At 45.4% G+C, this 23168-nt stretch overlaps 1 protein-coding gene across 1 annotated transcript in view; it reads right to left on the reverse strand.

Annotated features, from left to right (window-relative positions):
* The window catches only part of Abca4 (ATP binding cassette subfamily A member 4), a 125073-nt gene that overhangs the window by 67120 nt on the left and 34785 nt on the right, over positions 1–23168 (reverse strand). The window contains exons 7-11 of the mRNA XM_075981478.1: positions 20277–20366; positions 16982–17222; positions 15570–15709; positions 14601–14717; positions 13744–13941 (exon numbers count right to left, since the gene is read on the reverse strand). Coding sequence (XP_075837593.1) covers positions 13744–13941; positions 14601–14717; positions 15570–15709; positions 16982–17222; positions 20277–20366 — 786 coding nt within the window. The remainder of the gene's footprint in view (positions 1–13743; positions 13942–14600; positions 14718–15569; positions 15710–16981; positions 17223–20276; positions 20367–23168) is intronic.

Consider the following 23168-nt stretch of genomic DNA (forward strand, 5'->3'; position numbering starts at 1 on the left):
AGAGCATTGGTTCTCAACCTGTGGGTCACAATCCCCTTGGGATTGCATATCAGATATCTTGCAAATCAGATATTACAATTCATAACAGTAGTAAAATTATAGTTAAGAAGCAGCAATGAAATAATTTTATGGTGGGGGGGGTCACCACAACATGGGGAGCTGTATTAAAGGGTTGACGCATTAGGAAAGTTGAGAACCCCTGCTCTAGAGCACTAAAAACTTCCCAGAAGTGGTAGGGTGAAGCATCAAACCCCTGTTTATTTGATTAAGGAGAAATTAAGAAACCAGAAACACAAAGAGCTTGTAGCAGAGAACCAAGCTCTACTGCGTTGGCAAGGAGCAAGCAGACTCCGTTCACTCCTTGTAACCCCTCCTATCCAAAGCCTACCCCAGAATATGAGAGCACAGCACAGAAGTCTCTTATGAGGGGGGTGTATCTGAACCCCAAGGTGTTACAAACCTACCATCCCTGGGTTTTCTGAACTCCTTGTCCTGCCTAGGCTCAGTGCCCTGGGAGAGGCTCCCATGGGATCGTCTCAGTGTTCTTGATAAAAGTGAAGAAAACAAAACAATCTATTTTCTAACTGATAAGGGCCTGGAGAAACCTGGGTGGGTGAGAATATCAACAGGGCCAAGGCTTAAAGAACTCACGTGACTGAAAAGGAAATTGGATTGGTGTTTCTTTAAGAAATACAAGTAAGAATAGATACATCACAGAGCTAAAGGAAATAGGTTTTCTTCAGTCAATCATTGCCTTGCAAACAGGACTTAATTGCTAAGATTAACACTGGCCAGTCCTAAAACAAGACAAAGGACTTCAGTAGATCACACACCAAGGAGTCTTCGTTTCTTCCGGGCAGAAACAGCTTATATTATTCAGTTTTGTGTGTGCGTGTGTGGTGTCTAGTGCATAAACTCTCTGGCAGCGGGAGAAGCCAGTCTGCAGCCATTGGTCAGTAATTAACCCAGCAGCACCACTATGGGAGACAGGTTTGGCAATTGCTGTTTGAGCAAGGAGGCTTCGGGACTGAGTTAATAGAATATAAGTGTTTACTAGCTTGGCAGTGGTGACACACTTTAATCCCAGCACTCAGTAGTCAGAGGTAGGTGGATCTCTATGAGTTCGAGGCCAGCCTGGTCTATAGGGTGGATTCCACGAGAGCCAGAGCTACACAGAGAAACCCTGTCTCAAAAATACAAACAACAACAAAAAACAAAACCAAACCCCGGAACACATGTTTAAATTTGACATGTTTGACAAAGATAAGCAATAAATAATCCCATTCTGGCTGTTTGTCAAGTTAACAACTGGCGTGTGTTTAAATAAGATAAACTAGACACAGGCAAATGTCACATCTTCACACTCACTGAGGGGACTAGTAAGTCAGACCTGCATAAAAATAAAATAGTGTTTGCTAGAGACTAGGAGCGCGGGGGGGGGGGGGGGGGGGGCTGGTGTAGGAGAAATTAGGTACAGAAAGAAATTCAATATGGAGTGCCAAAACAGAGTGGAGGATTTACTTTGGGCTTTCTTTCAGCACAGTAGAGTAATTATTGGTTAAGGCAACCTGTGATGTTTCTCACAGTGACTAGGGGAGAATGGCATTTCCAACAGAGCAAAGAATAGTGGTTGAAAAGGGAGAAATGTTCTTTCTTATTATGGTTCTTATACATTGTAGACTATGTTACTACCATAAAAATTTAAAAATATCATCTTAATAAAACAAACAAACAAGCCAGGCAGCGGTGGTGCACACCTCTAATCCCAGAACTCGGAAGGCAAAGGCAGGCGGATCTCCGTGAGTTCGAGGTGAGGCCAGCCTGGTCTATGAGGGCTAGTTCCAGGACAGCTAGGACGTTATACAGAGAAACCCTGTCTCCAAAAACCAACCAAACAAACAAATGGCAATTAGAATCATCTTGAAATTAAATTTCTAAAATAAAATCAAAATGATTTGGGGAGATGAAAGCTGTTCTAAGCATTTTTTTTTTGTTTTTGTTTTTGTTTTTTAGCAGTGGATATTACCCCGAGAATGTTCTTAGCAATTCACTAGCTTCACAAAGCCCTGGGATGAAATGTCTTCAGTCTTATGGTCCTCTGTCCTTGCTTTATCAGAAACAGATGGGACCAGAAGTGTGGAGAACCTTGCCTTACATCCAACAGAAGTCAGAAGCAAATCTATGCATGTCCTCAGGGTGGAGTTTGCAAGTTCCCGCGCAGGCATGGCTGTGCCCCACGGTTCTTTGAGAGTATGCCATAGGCCGTCCACAAAGTCCTGACGTTAGTGGAGGACTCCTGCCCGAGAGCCACACAGCCTAGAGAAATTTTCTGCAGACTTGTTCTCTGTCTGCCCTGCCCAGCATGGTGGACAGTGATCTCACATAGCTATGGAATACTAAAGATATCACGAATGCATTGTAAGCACAAGTTTTAAATTTTATGGAGCTGCTGGTAGCTATGGGGGCCAACAGAGCTCTAGTGGTAATAAGTCCTTTGAGGTTAGGGCCGTGCTGTGTTGGACGTGGTGTCCGGTACAGTACTTTCTCCTGCTAGGGAGTCAAGAAGAATTTTCTGAATTGGTTTAGATGTCAAAGCCCCGATGGGCAGATCTAGCTCTATGCTTTGAACAAGATTCTATACATCATGAAAAACTAGCAGCAAGTTATAAAACGACTTCGTTGTGATGCACTTTGGGAATAATTCTTGGTGTGTGTGGGGGCTGATATAATTAAACACATGACTAATAACGTGACTTCCAAGGTTATCTAGCACATTCTCTTTGAACCTCATGTCTTTATATACTGGAATAAACAGCTGATGTTTTCAATGACATTGTTGAATCCTGTGATGACGTGGGCTCCATCCTGGCTGTTTTATCAGGCAGCTGATTCATGGTCATGTTTCCTGTCATGTTTCCCTAGATGGGGACCTTGGTACTCTGGAGTACACAAAATTTAGCAGGTTCTCAAATGCTCGCTTCTATTCTAAAACATCTGATCCATTTTCTTCCTCATCATCACTTTGGGAGGGGGCACAGTGGAGTGTGGGGCAGTCCTCTCTGCCATTCTCTCTTCCTGTTTCCTACCCGTGGCTTCTGATGTTCTTACTGGAATTTGAGCTGTGCCCAATCTCAGAGGTTTGTTCTAAGGGCTCATAAACACATGAGACAGTGTCTGTAAAGGCCTTAGTCGGTGCCTCACTGAAAGACTAGAAAGCCAGGGGTGTAGCTCAATGGTAGAATGTCTACCTAGCACGTACAAGGTCCTGGGTTTATTTTCCAACATTGCAAAAACATAACAAAAAAATAAACACCAACTACAAATACTGATGGTTTACTTCATGCCCCAAACTGGTCTAAGGGGCATGTGTATATAATATATATATGTATATATATATTCATTTTTGTATATATGTTCATCTTCACACCACATGAAGGTTTGTTACAGTGGTCCTTCCAAGCCCAGTTACAAGATTCACTGAAACAAACTTCCTCCGGGCAGAATCCATTTTCAGCCTCTAGAGCACACTGCGTTGTCCGATGACTAGAGAAGCCCTTATAAATACCATTTTACTGTTGCTTTTGTAAAATATCTCGGACATCAATAATCAAACGACTTTCAAGTTCCCGCCAGGTTAGTCTTCATTCACGACAGTTGTTCATCAGGGGAGAAGCACAGTCATTTGCTTCCTTCAAAGAGTCTCTTTGAGGACACAAACTGTCCTGAGTTGATCCATAGTTCTCCACCTGGCCAGGACAATGCTATGGACAGAAGCCAAAGCCGCCTGGGCCCTGGGAGCTGGAGAGATGGTGAGTTTTAATTACTGTCTATTAGCTGTTCACTGGCCGGTAGTTCAGATGACGTGGCATAGAGGAAGGTCTTATAAAACCAAACATGAATGTCAAGTACCCCTCACCTCAACTTTCTTACTGAGGTGAAGAAGGAGAAACTGCTTCAAATGTGAGCCAAAGGCCCCCAAGGGACCATCTGAGGTGTGGTTCACAGTATAGCTTTGTCTTCTCATGGGGAGGCCATTTACCTCACAGCAAGTGACCTCCTTCCCCCTGATACTTACACTAATCCTGGAGTTAAAATCCTGGCTGATGGGCATGTATATTGGAGCACGTATGTGTGTAAGAGGCAGAGCTAATGACAGAACCCCCTGCCGAGGGCCTGGGTTGGATGTTTTTAGCCTATTGTGACAAGCCTGTCAGTTACAACATACTGGGTTCTAAGAAGGTCACGAAGCCTATTTTTAAATGCTATCTTGTTCTACGATTCTGTGCCATCCTGGGGGTTAGGGAAGAATGTAGGGCAACAAGATTGTCAAGTGTAAAATGCTGAACTGTAAACCCAGCACAGCTATTGGGAAAGAATAAAGCCAGCGTCTTAAGCCCTCAGAGGTCAGTTTCCAAGCAAATGTCACAGCAGGAGTTCAGAATCTCAGGAAGAACCACAATGCTCTCTGACAGCCAAGAAAGCAGTTACAAGCCTACAAAGGGGCCTCAAGGTCCTTCCTGTGTCTTGTGTGTGTGTGTGTGTGTGTGTGTGTGTGTGTGTGTGGTCACTGCCAGAGTCTGTCTCCCACCCCCACCCCATCTTCCTGAATAGCCAAGCCACCACATACAGGCCCTCGGTTCCTTCCCCGCTGTCTTCCCAGCTCTGGAAACAGCCCACCGTGGCGGAAGGGAGAGCTGCTGGAACCCTCTCCCGCACAGGCAGCTGTGCCCCAACCCTGAACAGGAGACACTCAGTCGCTGACACAGCTACACAAAACACCTCGGAGGAGACGCTGCCGGGCTAGCAGGCTCCCTTCTTCAGCTGTGACCGCTCCAGCTCATACACATTAAGTCATAGATTCGTAGGATCATCTATTAGGTGGTAAACTGTGGCTAGAGGAGGCAGTAGGGAAACATTCTTCTTTCCATTTGAACTCAATATCAAAGGGCTCTGGTGCACCGTGCTGACAGCTATGCACTAATAGACATAGTTTTGACCACGAAACCCCAAAGGCATCCAGGTCAGGTCTTGGGAGATAAGGGAGGCGTTGAGGATTTCTAATCCTGCCTCCCATCTTTTCAAAAACAGCCGATAAACGCTAGCGGAGGCCTCCTGTGGTCCCGATGGTATTCATGCAGACACCTGGGCTTCTTATTTTTTTTAAAAAAGCCAAACAAAACACCAGGGGATGTGGGCAAACATCCCAGAATTAATTTCCTGGCAGATGTAAACTGCAACCTTCAAGATTTATTTCCAGCTCCATGGAAAAGCCAGGGCATAAAAACCACTTTGGGCTGTTTGGGTTGTTTGGGATGGTGAATTAGAGGCAGGGTGTTGTAATAAATAGTATTGTGTGCACCGGCACTGTGAACAGACTTCTGACACCTTCACTCCCAAAGAGAGAAAACACAGTGCCTGGGTGATGAAGAGGTGGGAAATGCATGTCAGTAAAGAATAAAGGTAAGGGGCTGGAGAGATGGCTCAGCGGTTAAGAGCACTGAGTGCTCTTCTAGGGGACCTGGGTTCAATTCCCAGCACCCAAATGGCAGCTCACAACTGTCTGAAAATGCAGTTCCACAAGATCTGACACCTTCACACCAATGCACATAAAATAAAGTTCAATAAATCATTAAAAAAGTTAAAAAAAACTTAAAGAAAAAGAATAAAGGTGTTTCTAAAATAAATAAATAATAAACGCAGTACTGAAACAAATAAAAAGGCCAAGTTGGAACAAAGACTCATAAGGGGTCAACGTTTTCTAGTCGGCTAGTTCCAGTGAAAGTTACCGTTATGTGGGTAACAACCTAGGGCACTTGACTCCCCCGGTGTCCTGTTCCATTGTTTCAACAACACCTGGAGGTGAGGGCTACTGTACTGGATAATAACAGGGCTGTGTATCAACCTGTAAGACCCCTCTATGTCACAGGCCCTCGGCTCGGCCTCACCAGTAGCTGTCACCCAGACAGCCTGGGTTAGCCTCATTTTTCAGATAGAGGTTTAGCTCTGCTGTCCCAAGTAGCAGAGTCCATACAGAGATGCTGAAGAGCATCTTGCTGCCCACAGTGTGAAGCTCTCACCACCCTTGCTGGCTGACTCCAGACACACCAGTTCTGTTACAGCCACCCTTTGTCCACTAGGTCCATACCTCTGTGACTCATTTAAACTTTGCTCTCTGCCCTAAATTGTCTTTCCGATTTTCTGAACCAGTGGATCTGACCCTTAAGACTCAACACAAGCATTAATTTCTGCTGAGATTTAGCCCTTTTTGGTATCTGCTTGACGTCGCTACAGATCTACTCAGGAAAGCTGAGAATGCAAAAAGAAAAACGTGTTCAAGTTTTAGCCCTTGATGTGGTCAGGTCAACGAAGGCAGGGAGAGGGCTTGGACAAGCTGTGATAGGGCTCCCATGGAGGGAATACAGTGTGGAGAAAAAGACTTGGAACTGCTGGGTCCTGACGTGTAGATGTGGGCGTAACCAGCCAGTGGAGCAGAGCGAGTGTGAGAAGGAGACACTGTCCATGCTGGGAGGTCTGGGGCCGTCTCCTAGGACGTGAAAGAACTGTGGAGGCTGCTTACCTTCTTGGGGATGAGAAATTCTGGAGGAGCGGTGAGCCTTATGTCAGTGTGGGCTTGGGTTTTAGAACTGTCTCATTGGAGAGGATATGGGAACTGAACAGAAGCAGCAAGAACCTGAAAGCCTAGTGAGGGGCTAGGAGAGACAGAGCAGGCCTCTGGAAGCATTTACGAATGAGAAAGAAGAAAGCGAGAAGGTGGAAGGACTGGCAGAACTCAGATGACTTGTAAATTTGATTTTGTATCTGTAGAGGGTGAGGTTATGGGGAGTCAAGGGTTAGCAGTAACTAATTGATATCTCAAGCTCAGTTCATGCAAAGACATACACAAAAGAATGAACTCCAACCTTTATGAGTTCTCATTTTCATCTGATTATTTTTAAGCAAAAAAAAAAAAGAGACCAACTCATATCATTATCTCGAGTACTATAAAGCGATTACTTCCTTTATTGGGCTCAGTATGTAATGAAGCAGATGACACTTGCAGAGCCTCTGCAATCACCTTGCACCTCACAGGGAAAAGAGCTTTTTCACTGGAGACAGTACAGACCTGTGTTAGATTCTAGAGTCCCAGCCTGGAGGAGAGATTTCAATCCCAGCACTCCAGAGACAGAGGCAAGGGGATCTCTGCAAGTCTGAAGCCAGTCTGGTCTACAGAATGAGTTCCAGGACAGCCAGGGCTACCCAGAGAGACCCCGTCTCAAAAAATAAATAAAATAAGTAAAAATAAAGAGCAAATTCTGAAGCCCACTTATCTTCTGTGCCCCACTGGGAAGTCGAGCCTCTTAGACTCTTTGCTTTAAAGTGAAGACAATGATGGCCATGATGGCCAGCAGGCAGATGGGACAGAGTGCAGGAAGGGATGGCAAGTGAAAGTATCCAACACAGCAAGGCTGGCTCCCCAAGGCAGCAGAATCCATCACCCATGTCCCCAGCCTACCTTCCACCTGTTTTCTCTGGCTGAGTTCTAGATTGCCAAGAGCTCAAAGAGGCATAAAATACAGCGATTGCCCGTAAGTTGCTTAGGATCTAGTTCACAGCCCTTGAAATAATAATTGCTCTTGTGGTGTAGACTTCTGTACTCAATCCAACTCTTCTAATGATACCGTCTTGAGTATCTGGGGTCATTGTATGAACAGAAGAGAGCAACATGGGTAACCAGCCAATAGCTCCACAGCTAACTCCACGACACGTTACACAATCCAACCTCATCTTTCCTTCTTATTTCCTCCCTATGTGAGCCTGAAAAATATATTTCCTGAGAACATCATGGTTGGATGGCGGTGGCACACAGCCAGAAGTACTAAACATACCAAAGAAAAGTGGTTTAAGAAAACGGACACTGATAACTCAAGAAAATAACCGCCATCTAGTTCATATAGCGTTATGTCCACACACTAGCTGAGCTGATAGCCGAGGAAAGGCAGTTAAGGAATGTGTGTTTTCTCAAGCCTTAGCAAAAGGTAGCTGTTACTGGTGAAAGTATAATTTTATGCTCTGATTAGTGGTATTTTCATATTAACGTTTGGCTGAATTCAGCTTCCTGATATGAAACTCGAGGCCTGAAATTCAAATGTGCTAAGCGATTCAAATCCAGTGTGAACTGTAAATAGTGTTTGATTTATTCCAGGCCAAACCTTTGGCTGCTCAAAAATTTGAAGAGGAGAGGAATCTATGTTTTTTTCAACTAGGAGGTAAAGAGAGGGATAATTAGCTAACTTTTATAACTGTCTTTTTCTACAGAAAACATGTGTATAGAGACAAATATAGGTTATGAATAAAATGTATGTGCATAAGAATTTAAGATATTTACTTAAATATGGGCCAGCAAGATGGCTCAGAAGGTAAAGTCACTGGATATCAAGTCTGAAAACCTGCATTCAAGCCAATGAGCCCACATGGCAGGAGAGAAATCACTCTACAAGTTGTCTTCTGGCTTCCAGACTTGCCATGGCACACCCTACACTACCCTCCACCACACACACAAAGTAAGTAAATAAACCAACACCTCCCCCCACACATACATACATAAGTGTTTACCTATGAAGTCCTGGCTCACCTTCAGGTTCCCTAGGTTTAGAGAAGCGGATGGTGAGACAATGTCTGGGGATAACTTTTCCACATGTGGGAGGGGTGGAGGTTCTCAAATGTCACTAGCATCCCTGTCCCAAACCATGGTTCTAACCGAGAGGCCTGTCTCACTTTTACCCTTATTTCTCAGGAACCTTAGCTATGCGGTGAGGGATACTACAAAGAAAGCTGTATTTGACGGATCGTCTGAGGATAAGAAAGGCTCTCAGCCTCGGAGTCACTGTCCGCTCAAGTCCGGCACCCCAGAGCTATCCTCCTAGCCTTTGGGATTAGACTCTAAGCCTGTTCACTAAAGCTAACCCAGAGTTCAGCATGACACGCCTTGACTAATAATGTTCAGGCAGTCTCTGAGTGTGAGAAGAGGTGCACTCTTGACTTGGCACATGGTCCAGGGCAGCAGCTGCCACGTGTGCATGTTCTCAAGTGAGCCCAGAGTGGCCATGTCATCCCCACCCTCTAGATGAAAAGTCCCCCTGTCTAGCATTTACACATAGGTCTGGCGAATGTGTTAAGCGCTCTGTGCCTCTATGCTTGTCTCTCATTCTGTCCTTGTATTGTTACTTAGAATTGTACAGATTTTGTACAGAAATCAAGCCATAGACGGTCACATCTCTCAGAATGACTAATAAGAAGCAGAGGTTGTAGCCCTTGTGGTGCAGGTGGGACGGTCCCATACACGGCTGGTTAACCTGGACCCACAAGGAAATACAGGAGAATGGACACCCTTCAGGTTGTCCTAGGGCCTCACCCTAAACCGGAAGGAAGAAATTTAGCACTTCTAGTTAATCCCAGCACTCAGGAGGCAGAGGCAGATGGATCTCTGTGAGTTCGAGGCCAGCCTTGTCTACAAGAACTAGTTCCAGGACAGACTCCAAGGCTACAGCGAAACCCTGTCTTGAAAAACAAAACAAAAGCAGAAGAAGGAGGAGGAAGAAGAAGAGGAAGAAGATGAAGAGGAGGAAAGGAGAAGGAGGAGAAAGAGAAGGAGGAGAAGGAAGAAGAAAATCTACTTAATCATTCTCACTTTCCATTGTGAGGAATTGTTCTTAGAGCTTCTGTTGTTTTCCAGTCTCACAACTAAGTGTCCAATTGTTATGGGTAGCAGAATTCATTTGCCTAATTTTCCTTAAGTGTTTTGTTTGGTTTCTGTTTTTAGAGTAGACATAGACGTGGGCACCTAGATTGGCTCATGAGGAACTTTTCCAGTCTCCCCATTATTGGAAAGGAGGTACCAAGCTGGCCTTCTTAAGTAAGGCAGAGGTGGTAACAAACTCACTGGCTTCCCTGACCAAGAGAAACCTTTAGAACCACCAGAGAGGGGTCCATGGCAAATGCACTACTCAGACATTCTGGAGTGGGGTGGGGGAATTTTTCAAGGCTCCTGCAGATGGCCCAAGACACAAGAGCAGATGCAGAAAACTCAGGATGGCCTGTAGGGGCTCTGCCCTTCACTGCCTGTCTTCCCCTACTGAACCTCCTCCTTCCTGTCCCCAAACTACTTGTTTCCCCCATTCCCAGGAGCGAGATGATAAGAAACTGAGTCATCACTGCTGCTGGTGTTCAAAGCCTCATGGGGCTCCCCATGGGGTGGCCACTGACCCTTGGCCACAGTGGTCTGCTCTTCAAAGCCCTGGGGAAGTCCCAGTGTCTGAGGAGCTAGCTATATGGTCAGTAACTTCATGAGCTTGACAGGGGCACCAGTTGGGGGTTTGCTTCGACTTAGACCAGGTTTATTTGTGTTTTGATTAACATTTAATATTGATTAATGCTTCTTATATGATAGCGGGTTGCACAAATTGGTTCATTTAATTCTCAGAACAAGCCAAATATTAGGTAAATGCTCCTCAAATCCACATTTCACAGATGGAGACAGAGGAACAAGCAGTAGAGAATTGAGTCTAGGAAAGTCTCAGCCTGTAGGCTTAATTCTTTATATTGTTTTGTTTTGTTTTTGTTTTGCTTTGTTTTGTTTTGTTTTGTTTTGAGGTAGGGTTTCTCTGTGTAATTTTGGAGCTTATCCTGGGACTCGCTTTATAGACCAGGCTGGCCTCGAACTCACAGACATCCACCTGCCTCTGCCTCCTGAGTTCTGGAATTAAAGGCGTGCGCCACCACCACCCGGCTTTAATTCTTAACTGTATAAGAGACTAATACCCATTAAGCATCTATTGCTACTATGTTAAACACAAGACACTTAGGAAAAATAACTCTTTTAGGGCTGGGGATATAGCTCAGTTGGTAGAGTGCAGAAGGAAGGGAGCAAGGGAAGAAGAAAGGAAGAAAGTTTTCATATCATGATACATCATGATACAAATGTCAAGTCAAACAAAGACAAGAGTTAGTCTTCATACACCTCACAAAAACATCGTGAGAACCACTATTAGAAAAAAAAATACCCCTGTGTCCACACACGCCCATGCACAGGCCCTGTACGTAGTAAGATTAAGACAGCAGTGGGGGCGGGGGTGGGCCTAGCCAGGGATGTGAGATCAGTTGGGAGCTGTACGTGAGAGCAGCAAGCCTCTTCGGCCTAGTCTAATAGATCTGTAAATATGCATGGGACACCAGGGCTCTTCTTTGGAAATTCTGAGTCAGCTGGTCTGGGTTGATCCTCAGAATGGTTTCTAAAAAGCACTTGAGGTCATTGTTGTCTCCTGGTAAGACAGGAATCGCTTCAGCTCTGGTCCTGCCGCCACCAATTTTGTACTTCCGGCGAAGCTACATCAGAGCGTGGGTAGGGATGCCAATGTCTAGGATTCAGGAGAAGGAGCTTCACATACTCTAGAGAAATGCTGGGGGCTCTAGGGCAGCAGTGATCCTCAAGAACACATACAGCCAGGCCGCTTCTCGCTAGTGAGTTATTATGATTCGCCATCTGGGATGGGAGAACGCTCTCCTGTGGACCTCAGATTAACCTCCCTTCCTATTTCTAGGAGCACCTTCAAACTTTGTTGTTGTTGTTGTTGTTTTGCTTTTTGAGATAAAATTTCTCTGTGTAACAGCTCTAGTGTTCCAGGAACTGATTCTAGACCAGGCTGCCCGCGAATTCACGGAGATCTGCCTGCCTCTGCCTCCTGAGTGCTGATATTAAAGGCGTGTGCCCAGCGACCTTAAACCTTCCAATGGCCCTAGATTTTTGAAGGTTGAGGCCCAGCCCATTGGGTGTGATTGGCCTTTAGAGGCAAAAGTCCCTGGGGCTGAGGTTGAGAATCTGAAGATAACTAAGATGTGCCCACGGATGCCAGATAGCTGTTCAAGCCGGAAATGGAAACACAGTACTTAAACAAGAGCCTGAGGTGTATGAAGAGAGGGCAGCAGACCACGGGAGGGTGAACTTTCCAAGCTTATGTGAAAGTAGAGTGAATCCTTGAGGGTCAAGCATCAAGGAACGGATGATTATGTCTGGGGAGTTGCATCTCCATGGTAGCACCTGCCTGGCATGCATGAGACCCTGGGTTCTATCCCCAGAACCACAAAGAAAACAAACAGAGAATTAACAGGTAAATGGTGGCAAAATGAAAAGCCCCTTCAGGCTTGAGCAGATACATACACATTTCTCCTTTTGAGGAAATTCTCCCTCACTTCATAGGAATCTTGCTTAGAGTAAAGTCCCCCATGGCGGCCGTGTGTGTTCCAGGCCTCCCGGTTAGAATCACTCCCTTCCTGAGGCACTAAGGCCCCCAAAGCCTGGTGGAGCAAGGGTCCTTTGGGGAGTATTGTTTATGCTGTGAGAAAGGCGTTTGTACCCTCCTTCCGTGAAATCTGTGGTGGAAGGATGACCAGTGAGGGCTGCCAGCAGCTGGGGCACTACCAACGGAGAGCAACAGGCCAGATGCTTTCTGCTTGAGTCACTGAGACTCGAAGCATTTGAGTGATGCAAACAGATGTGTGCTTGGAATGTGAGGCCGGTGTCTGTGTAGAGGAATGCCCGGATTAGCAGAGACTGAACCCTGGAATCCAGGGAGAAAGCTGCTCAGACAGGCTGGTACAAGGCCTCTGGCCCTCACAGAGCCTGGCGAGCGAGCAAAGGCAGACTTGAGGGATTATTGAGGAGTTGGAAAAGAGAGACACTTTGACTGGGTGGGGCAGGGGGGAGAAGGAGGTCATCAGGGCTGGCTTTGAATTCGGGCACACCCATGTTTGGACTCTGCTTGGTACTCCTAATAGCCGGGATCTTATTCAACTTCTTTAAGCCTTGGCCTCTGCATCTACATACAGACAGTGATAACGCTGTACACTTCATGGCATTGCTGGAGGATGAGATAAGGCAGGGAGAGACAAAAACATGCAGCCCAGACATGGGCACCAAGCAACAGTGTAGAATCACTCTTTCACTGAGAGCGGAGAAGAAAGAGAAGTTAAAGATAACCCCGATGTTCTCAGCTTGAGAATCTGAGCAAAGGCTATATGGGATTAATTGGTTTAAGAAGTGCAGGGGTTGGGGGCTGGAGAGATGGCTCAATGGTTAAGAGCGCTGATTGCTCTTCCAAAGAACCTGGGTTCAATTCCCAGCACCCACATGGCAGCTCACAACTGTCAGAAGATCCAGTTCCAGGGGATCTGACACCTTCACACCAATGACCATAAAATAAAGTTAAATAAACCATAAAAATATTTTTTTTAAAAAAAAGTGAAGGGGTTTATTAGGAAAACAGGGTGTAAGTTTGTTTTGAGACTCATTGAGTCTTATAGGCCCTTAAGACTTTGGGGGGAGGTATGCCTGGCAATACCTGAGGCTCACACTCAAGGTTTGGGGGACACTAGCCAATAGAAGGTCATAGGAACAATGACTACAATGGCAGGTGGGAGAAAGTTGAAGATGGGTGTGCCCTGAAAGGGAGGAGGAAAGAACCAGAGGAGTCAAGAAGCTAGCGAGATGTGAGGAAACCTTCATCAAGTATAGAGGAGCCCTCCCGAGAAGAGGACGTGTTAGACGGCCATGGTACTCTTACTTTTTTCATGGGAAAGATGAAAGACCAAAGCCAACACCAGCTGAGTGGCTAACAGATCTCTAGCCTTACCCATGAGATTATCGTTAAGAGGCTCACTGTGGCCCTCGAGTGGATTGATGCCACTTACCTCCAGGTATTGGCTAGCCAGGTGTAAGACGTGATCTGTGATGTTAAATACATCCCTCCAGTCAAAGTCGGGCATGCCCTCAGCTTGGGTCTCTCTGGCACCGCTAGGGAAGAAGTTTAATATGGCTTCAGTGGTAACACCTTCTTCTCCAAACTGCTGATTTATAAAGTCTTTCACTGCTGGGTGTTCCAGGGTATCCTTGGGAAGAAGAAACATAATCACAGAAATTAAGAATTCCATAGGCTCTTTGGTCTTATTCTTAGAGCATTTCCAATTTTTCATGATTAATGACGGAGAAAATAGGCTCACTGAACAAGCTGACAGGGTTTCCTCCCATGACAAGGTATATGCACTTCTGCCACTTTGAGGAGAGACAAGATGGAGGGTGGGAAGGGTATTCCTGAGCATGGAAAATGATATGGAACATTTTCTTTTTATGGCTCTCTGTTTTGTTCCCATTTTAATTTCCCTGCTATTGCGAACTCTTGCCTCTTGGCTTTACAACGTTGCGAATGAGGCCATATAGACCTATGTGACCGTCTTGGTAGTATAGAGCGGGCCTCTTCAGAAGACACGCTTTTGAACCTGAGACCTTCAAGTGAATTCATGGGAAAGAAACTGATCTTGTGATAACTTTTAAATCCCCCTCCCCCTAGAGATTAGGACACAGATTTCCCACCTAATGCCAGTGACTCCACTTGGTGACAGTTTACAGACTGGTGCTATGGGTTCTGTTTGTTGTGATCTGACTCCAGTAGTCTCTATGGCCCTTCTCCTTCTAACCCATCCTATGTTGTGCTGAACTATCTCTATGGCCCCGCTCCTTCTCATCCATCCTCTATTGTGAGCATCCTTACTCTGATCATGGTCATTTGCGTGCTCTTATCAAAGAAGTACCAGATCTGGGACCCCACTTCTTCCCAGGCTTTGACCAGCTTCCTAACTCGGTCCAGTTCTTCAAAAGTTGAGTTGGCCTAAAAATAGACACACACAGAAAAAACATAAGAAAAAGTGAGAAATAACCTTTAGTTCTATCTTCTGCCTTTGCTAGAAACATTTAATGGTTGGGCAAGGTTCCTCCTCCTCCTCTTCTTTTTAGCTTATTGTATTTTTATTTTAAGTATATGGGTGTTTTGTCTGCATGTATGTCTGTGTACCACATGCATGCCGTGTACCCATGTAAGCTAGAAGGGAGGATCGGATCCCTGGGAAATGAAGTTAGAGACAGCTGTGAGCTGTCATGTGGATGCTGAGGATCAAACCCTGATCCTCTGGAAGAGTTCTCTTAACAGCCAAGCCATCTTCCCAGCCCACAAGATTCTTCTTGGAAATGCCTCCCCCCCCCCCCCACTCAGACACTGGCATTTCTCTGACTCCAGGATTGACAGAATCTGATTTGCTAGTTATCTCAGAGGTACATGTAACACGATGCTATTGTTTCCAAGTCTCAGGAAGTTATATTTGGGATTCTCGTGAGCAAATATTCATCCTCCCCATCTTTGCCTGTTCTGGGAAGCCAGGGATCAGAGAATGGTGAACATTTCCATTAGGGATGTAAGTCACAGAGTGAGAAAGAAGCTCCATTGCAGGCTGCTTCGAAGAGGGTGGGCCCAAGCAGGGGCACCAGAGGGAGGCATTCCTACCATGACTGTGCATGGAGGAGGAAACCCAGCAGTCCATTTAGGGGGAAACAGCAGGGGAGTCACTGGCAAGAGCATATTTAAACACACAGATAGACACAGACAGACAGACAGACACACACACACACACACACACATACACACACACACCACTGTTTTAAGGGACTAGACCATCTGGGACCTCACATTCTTTAGTAGCCTTCGCACAGCAGGGGAATCTGGAGTAAAGAGGATTTTCCCCATCAGCAGTGGCTTTGCCGCCCTCCAGGCTATTTTGGTTAAAGGGTTTGACTCCAGGCTCTGGATCAAGGCATTACAAAAGGATGCTGTCAAGAGAGAAGGGACACATTTTTCAAAACTCCCCATTGCTCATAGCTAAACATAGTCATTAGTACATCAAATCACATGTTTAACTCTCATTCAGTCCCACACTGGAGGGTTTGAGAAATAATTTAAATTATTAGGCTGGACCCCCCCCCCCCAATAACAAGCTCATCATTAGTGACAGAAGGCCACAGTGCCCCCTGATAATAGCCTCCACAGTGCCACAAAGAATGGGGTCTGCCTTGTGGTTTATTTGCTTAAAAGAAAGAGTTGAGAAGCCTGCTTGTGATTTTTGCAAGGGACCAAAGGGAGTGAAAGACCCTACAAGCCTCCCCACACTGGAATCTCAGTTTCAGTCTCAACTAATTCCAAGTCTCCTAACTTGCTTCTCTTCTCTGTGTATGTAGCTGTCTCAGAGCCCAACTCCTTTTGCTGTGTCTCTTGCTGTCTTTTTGTGATTTCAGAACCCACCCTACCCCAAAATAGTGAAAGTGAAGCAGACGAACTGCCGGGGGCTTGCCAGCCCTGTTGATTTGTGGGGGTGGGGTGGGGGGTGAGGGGTAAAAGGTGGGGGGGGGCTTGCCAGCCCTGTTGACTTGCCAGGACCCTATTGCCTTGAGCTTTGTTGTAACCAACTCCCCGTGGCCTCCATATCTATTGCTCTTCTCTTCCTCTAGAACTTAACCCCAGTTCCATTACTCAGTGGGAAATGTCCAAGTGGGCTTGGGTGCTTTCCATGGCTCCACGCTCCTCTACTAGGGGAAAGAGAAGTTCTGGGAGAAATCCCCTTGCCCAAGGCCACTTAGCAGGAGCAAGGAGAATCAACCCCAAGACTGCTACCCCACCCATCACTTTTCATATTAGTGCTTGTAGGTATGCGTGTGTAAGGATATGTATGGAGGCCATAGGACAGCCTAAGGTGTGCCATCCACCTTGTTGTATCACTAGCTTAGAACTTGGTAAGTAGGCTAGGTCAGCTGACCAGCAAAGCCCCAATGTCTTCTTGTCTCAGTCCTCTGGTGCTGTGATTACAAGTGGGCACCATCATGTCTGGTTCACTCTTCCTTCTTTCCTTCCTTCCTTCCTTCCTTCCTTCCTTCCTTCCTTCCTTCCTTCCTTCGTTTTTCCTTTTTCATTTTGGTGGATTCCAGGGATTGAACTTGGGTCTTGTGTCGCATAGCAACTGAGCCATCTGCCCAGCTTTCCCCCATCCCCAACCCACCATCTTAACCCACACCAGAGGCCAGTTTGCATACAGAACTCCAAAAACTTACTTGTTCTTTTGTCGTAAGAATAGGTGGGGTCTTTCCTTGTGAAATCAATCCCCAGGAAGGCTTTATAGTTATTGTCTTCATACCAGTTAAAGGAGAACACGCGAGAGCCTCCTCCTTCTGGGTAGCCACACAGGAGGTCAGACAAGATGCTCATCAGCTGGGTGAAGGTCTCAGGACCACTGTTCTGTAGGACAGGTCTGGTTACCCATAGCAAGTCTTGAACACTTGGCAGGTGAATAAACTAGGAAAAGGGAAAGACTTTGAATAATCCTTTTTAAAAAAAATTATTTTATTTCATGTACATTGGTAGGGGTTTTGTTTTAATTTTTATTTTATTTTATCCATTGGTATTTTGCCTGCATGTCTGTCTGTGTGAAGGTATTAGATCCCCTGGAACTAGAGTTACAGAAAGTTGTGAGCTGCTACGCAGGTGATGGGAATTGAACCTGGGTCCTCTGGAAGAACAGCCAGTGCTCTTGAATGCTGACCCTTCTCTGCAGCCCCGACTCTGAGTAATCTTAAAACAGACAGAACCAAAGCTTCCTCATGTGTGTGTTTGATGTCCACATTTAAAGGAAACATATATATTCTCAGCAATTCTTAATCCGCCTGCAGTAAGCAAAATGTGTTGTCATTTATCTGGGGACAAACATGAACACAAAATATATTAATATGTCTGCTTTCCTTTGTTTGGGTTTCTTGGAATTGTGTCCTTGGGGAAAATGCAGAGACTATATCAGCATAAGTTAGTTGTTATCCCATCAAGATGGAAATGCTGGGGAAAAAAACCTGGAAAATAAAATAATAGAGAAACCTTTGTTTCTGGAAATGAAAGACCATGGCAAATTCCTGTGGTCAAAAGTTTAGAATTTGGTGTTCTATATTTGTAAATTTTTTTAAGATTTATTTTTCCTTGTGTGTATGTGTATGTCTGTGTCTGCGTCTGCATGTTGTGTGCATGCAGATGACCGTGAAGACTAGAAGGCCGTGTCGAGTCTCCTGGAGCTGGGGTCACAGATGACCGGGAGCTACTATGTGAAGCTTGTTTCAGCTACGTGGATGCTGGGAACTGATCTCGAGTCCTCTGCGAGAGCAGCCAGTGCTCCTAACCACTGAGCCACTTCTTCAGCTCCTCAAAACATCTTACTAAGTTTATTTTATCACATGTGAGTTCTTCCATTCAACTGAACAGTGTGGCTTGTTCTCCCCGCATCTGCACCCTCCTGCCGTGTGCGTGTGTGAGAGAGAGTATGTTTTAAGATTCAAGCAAAGAGCTGGGCGTGGTGGTGCACGCCTTTATTTCCAACACTTGGGAGCCAGCCTGTTCTAGGAATTGAGTTCCAGGACAGCCAGGGCCACACAGAGAAAACCTGTCTCGGAAAACAAAAACAAAAAAGCAAACAAACAAAAGAGACTTAAGCAAAGAACAGAAAATGTCTCCCTTATGGAAGAAAGTTCCAAATTCTGTGTCAACTAAGAGGGGCCTGGTGTCCCTTGCCCTTTCTATGGTGTCATCGTACCCACGGCTTCATCCTGAAAAGGTAGATCTGTGATGCTGAGGACTAGACCAAGAGACACCGGCAAAATGTCCCAGGGACTTGGTCCCATGAGGCCACTTGGCTTTATTCTAGGGAAAATATAAAATAAAAACAATGCTATGTTTATTCCCTGACCACACCTTACTATTCACATTCTAAGGAACTTGGAAATTAAAAAACAAAAAAACCCAAAGCCATTAGGATCCAGCCAGGCGTGACGGAAAACATTCTCCCACTTCTGTCAGCGATGTCGACCTGTGCTCTCTCTCTTTGTACACATGCCAACACTTGCTTTCCGAAACTGATGAGCACCGTGTGGAATCCACACAGTGAGTCACGTTTATAATCACCGTCTATGCCTCAGTGAGAAAGTCAGAGCCTTAAACCGCTTCAGCAACCGCGGTCTTATGACCAGAAGGGGTTATTATTGTTATTATGTTGCTCATTTAATCAAAGCGCTCAGAAATGAAGGGCTGCGTTGGGGGTCAAACAGTCTGATATCAGTTAATGTAAGCTGGGCCGTCTGCTTTAACCTAGTTCACAAGCGCTTAGACCTCTTATCTAAACAGGCAGAAAATATTCCGGGAGGTCCACACAGAATCCAAAGGGTTGATCTGCTTCAGGAAGGTATTTACATTCTCTGTCGACTTCACCGCCGTCATACGAACTTGAGTTCTTAAAATGCTGTGAGGAGAAATATGCCGGAGACTCGGCGCTGCAGCAGGTGGCCAGCAGGACGACGGGCCCTTCTCTTGCTCTGCCTGCCAATCAGGGCTCCTGCTTTGCCCCGATTGAATTTAATTTTATAAATACAGACTCCAAGCATGTTATTTTCCAAGTTGGCTGAGCCTATGGTGGCTGGGAAAAATCAAAGGGGAAAAGCCCAGAGAAAATCACCTTTTCCATTTCGCTTCGCCTTCCATAAAAACTCATCACACTTAAAGAGAGTTGGCTGTTTCGTGCTTCTCATCTTGGTTGGCTGTGTATTCAAAAGGGCTCGTGGCCGTGGCTGTCTGTTCTCTCCCTTTCTCCATTATCAACCAGCTCTTAAGTGGAGGAAGCAATTTCTGTATTTGAGAAGTCTTATATAAGCAGATGTTAATTCAATTGTGTAAATATTTCATAAGACAACAGAAAAAAAGTCACCCTGGAGGGGTGAGGCGACTCCATGGAGGTAAAGCACTGAGAATTGTACCTGTTAGTATCATGTATGTGTTTGCTATTGTTGCAGGCCCTAGGAAGCCCTACATGACTTTACAAGTCCACAACGAGCCATGCTACTGCAGACAAGCTGTTGGTTCCAGAGATCCTTAGGTCTTGATGTAGCATCTCAAAGATGGTTATTATTATTATTATTACATTATTATTATTATTTGATGGTCATTTTATTTTCGCCTTCTACCTAGGAACACAGATGGTTTGGAAGATGAGCAGATGCCTTTAAGTTGCTAGACTGGAAGAATAAATGAGTTTCTCCTTAACAGGTGAGAGGTACGATTAAAGTCCTTGTATAAGTGTGATTGAAACGGTGTAAAGGCATGATAAGGGCTGGAGAGTTGGCTCATAGGTTAAGAGCACTGGCTGCTCTTCCAGAGGACCCAGGTTCAATTCCCAGCAACCACATGGTGGCTCACAGCCATCTATAATGAGATCTGGTGTGCTCTTCTGGCATACAGGCATACATAATAAATAAATAAATCTTTTTTTTTAAAAAAAGGCATAATAAAAGCTATAGTTAATGACATCGGGCCGCTTACCTTCTGCAATCTTGGTGACATATCAGATAATACTCCTGCCCAAAATCGCAAGTTGATACCTTGAGAACTGCTGTCTAGGAGTGTGGGAAGCTGGAATCAACAGAAAAAAAAAATGTTTTTAATGTAGCTACAGCGTCGAGGAAATGGCTTAGTCCGTCACACAAGCATGAGGACATGAGTCTGACCCCAGCACCCACATAAAATCTTGGCTTGATGACACAGACTTGTAACCCCAGGGCTGGGGAGCTAGATACTGGGGAATCCTCGGGACTTGCTGCACAGCCAGTGCAGACAAATCCAGAGAGGTGTGTCTCCAAACACAAGACGAAGAGCAGCTGAGGAAGACGTGGGATGTCAGCCTCCAGCTGTACACGTATGTGCACACAGACACATCTATACATACACACACACACATACACACACTATCTGGTTTTGTGCATACTGGTAAGCCATTTTTTCCCTCCCTAATTGTACTTCTGCAATGTTGCCTTCAGAAACAAAATTCTTTTATTCAAGCTCCTATTCCAAGTTTCCCTGCTGAGCTAGTCAATCACAAATAGTCTCCTGGTGACAGCAAATACACCAAAGTGACTCTGATTGCTGTTTTAATGACACCAAACAGGGCTCCCAGGGGAGGCAAACCAGCACAGCTGGTGGAGTGTGAAGACAGGCAGTGTGGAGGGCACACATCTGTTCACCTCCAGACTCTGCAGGCCCTGCTAGGTTTTCTTCACCACTTATGACCCCTTTGTGACCTTTCTGGACAGGTTGTCACCCTTCCTCTGTTCACAAATACTCTCTCATGGAAGATTCCACCAATTCCACCACTTTTCTTACAAAGCTAGTGCACACGAGTGAGAAGTTCCCCGGTCAAGTTCTCTAGCTGAGAGCCACATCTGGCTAGGGCTTGCCCGTGGGATAGCTCAGAACAGTTTCAGTATTTTCCACCTTGATTGGGAACACTAAAGTCCTCAGTTTTGTTGCTGGCAAGTCTTAGAGCCTGAAGCAAACCCCTTGATCACCAAGTTCAAGTCCTAGTTGACCTTATTCGCCAAGGTTTCAGAATGGAATTGACTCACAGACAGCCCGAACAGTCTTTCAGGACTGAGTTCTAAATGTTAAGACAATGGGTTTCAAGTTCAAGGGAGCACCTTGAGCGGCCTAGAGAGAGGCCCCGACAAAGCTTGAATTGCATCCTCCTTCAGGTATGTGTAGATCACCAGCCAAGAGCCTCAGCACTTTCATTTTGTAGGGTGGGTCTCCTGAGTGATGGTTGGACTGGTCTGGCTTGCATCAAAAGTTGAGAAGCAGGTAGTTAAACGTGAACCATTGAGTTCTTATCTCTGCCCTGTATCCTTGCCTTTCTTCCCATGGGAGGCAGGCTTTTTCTGCTCTGCTCTGACCACTGGGATGAGACACCCATCCTGCTGGGACTTCTTTTCAAATTGCTTGTAAATAACTTTGATGGTAACAGATGCTGGGCAAGTCACTTTAGTCCCTGTTTTTGCAATGGGCTGGTGGGATTGAGTTTAGTGGGTAGGAAGGGAGTAAGGATGTGAATAGGTCAAATCACATGTCAACAAATCCTGTCACTAATCTTGTCCATCTTCTCTCCTAAAAACCATGAGAGATAAGAAGGGACACACTTTTATTATTATTATCATCATCATCATCATTATCATCATCATCATTATTGACGTTTTTTTTTTTCTTAAGACAAGGTTTATTTTGTTTCTTAAGACAAGGTCTATATAGCCCTGACTGTCATGGGACTCACTACATAGACCAGGCTCCCCTGCCTCTGCCTCTCGAGTGCTGGGATTAAAGGCGTGCGTCACCACACCCAGCTGTCTTCCATTATTTCTAATGTATCTGTCTTTCCATTAGATCAGTGGTCTGCAACCTGCAGGTCATGACCCCCCCTTGGGAGGTCACACATCAGATATTTACATTATGGATTCATTACAGTGTGGCAAAATGACAGCGATGAAGTAGCAATGGAAATAATGTTATGGCTGGGGTCACCACAACATGAGGGACTGCATTAAAGGGTCGCAGCATCAGGAGGGCTGAGAACCAGTCACTGCCCTAGATTATGAACTCCTTAAACATAGCAACAGGCTTTAGTTTTACATCTTCAGCTCGGGTACACATGACCCAAGGATATGTGTTGCATTAATGAACAGTAAACTAATCTTGCAGTGGAGAGACAGAATCTCCTGGGTTTTAGGTTCCAGGCATGGTGTCTCTGCCAGGGAAGGAGAAATTGGTTCCACTACTGGTGGCTGGGAAGGTGACACTTGAGCTGATAAAGGGGTGCAGTGATTGTGGGGATGCAGGAGGTATCTGTGCACTGAAGGGTGTGGGGAGTCTGGGATTCCAGGTGGAGCAACGAATGTGAAGCCAGACTCCGAGAGTCAGCCTGGATCTCTAGCCAGATAAAAACAAGAGTAGGAATCTGGGGGAGAGGACGCCTAGGGCCAGGGCATGAGATGCATTTGTGTGTGTGTGTGTGTCTGTATCTGGTCAACACTTTCTTTTTTGATCTTGCTAATAATTGGATAATATCTATCTACCTCACATTTGCTAAGCCCTAGTGTGCATGGTGTCCTAGCTGTGTTTTCTTTCCTAGTTCTTTTCTATAGGGATGATAAATAACGAGGAACTTGTGTTTTGGAGAAGCATTTACATCCCAGAATGATGCCTGGCTCCCAGGCAGCCCCACTCTGTATCTGTTCACCAACTTTTTAATTGATGTTGCTATAAATTATAAAATAATTTCCCCAGGGCTCACTTCTTCCTTGAATTCTTTTCCCATTATCAATACCAATTCGTAAGACCTGTTCTTGCCAAAAGAGCCAGAAGAGGCTGCAACTTTATTTGAATGGAAGT

The sequence above is a fragment of the Microtus pennsylvanicus genome, chromosome 7 (genome assembly GCF_037038515.1).
Source record: "Microtus pennsylvanicus isolate mMicPen1 chromosome 7, mMicPen1.hap1, whole genome shotgun sequence".
Classification (NCBI taxonomy): domain Eukaryota; kingdom Metazoa; phylum Chordata; class Mammalia; order Rodentia; family Cricetidae; genus Microtus; species Microtus pennsylvanicus.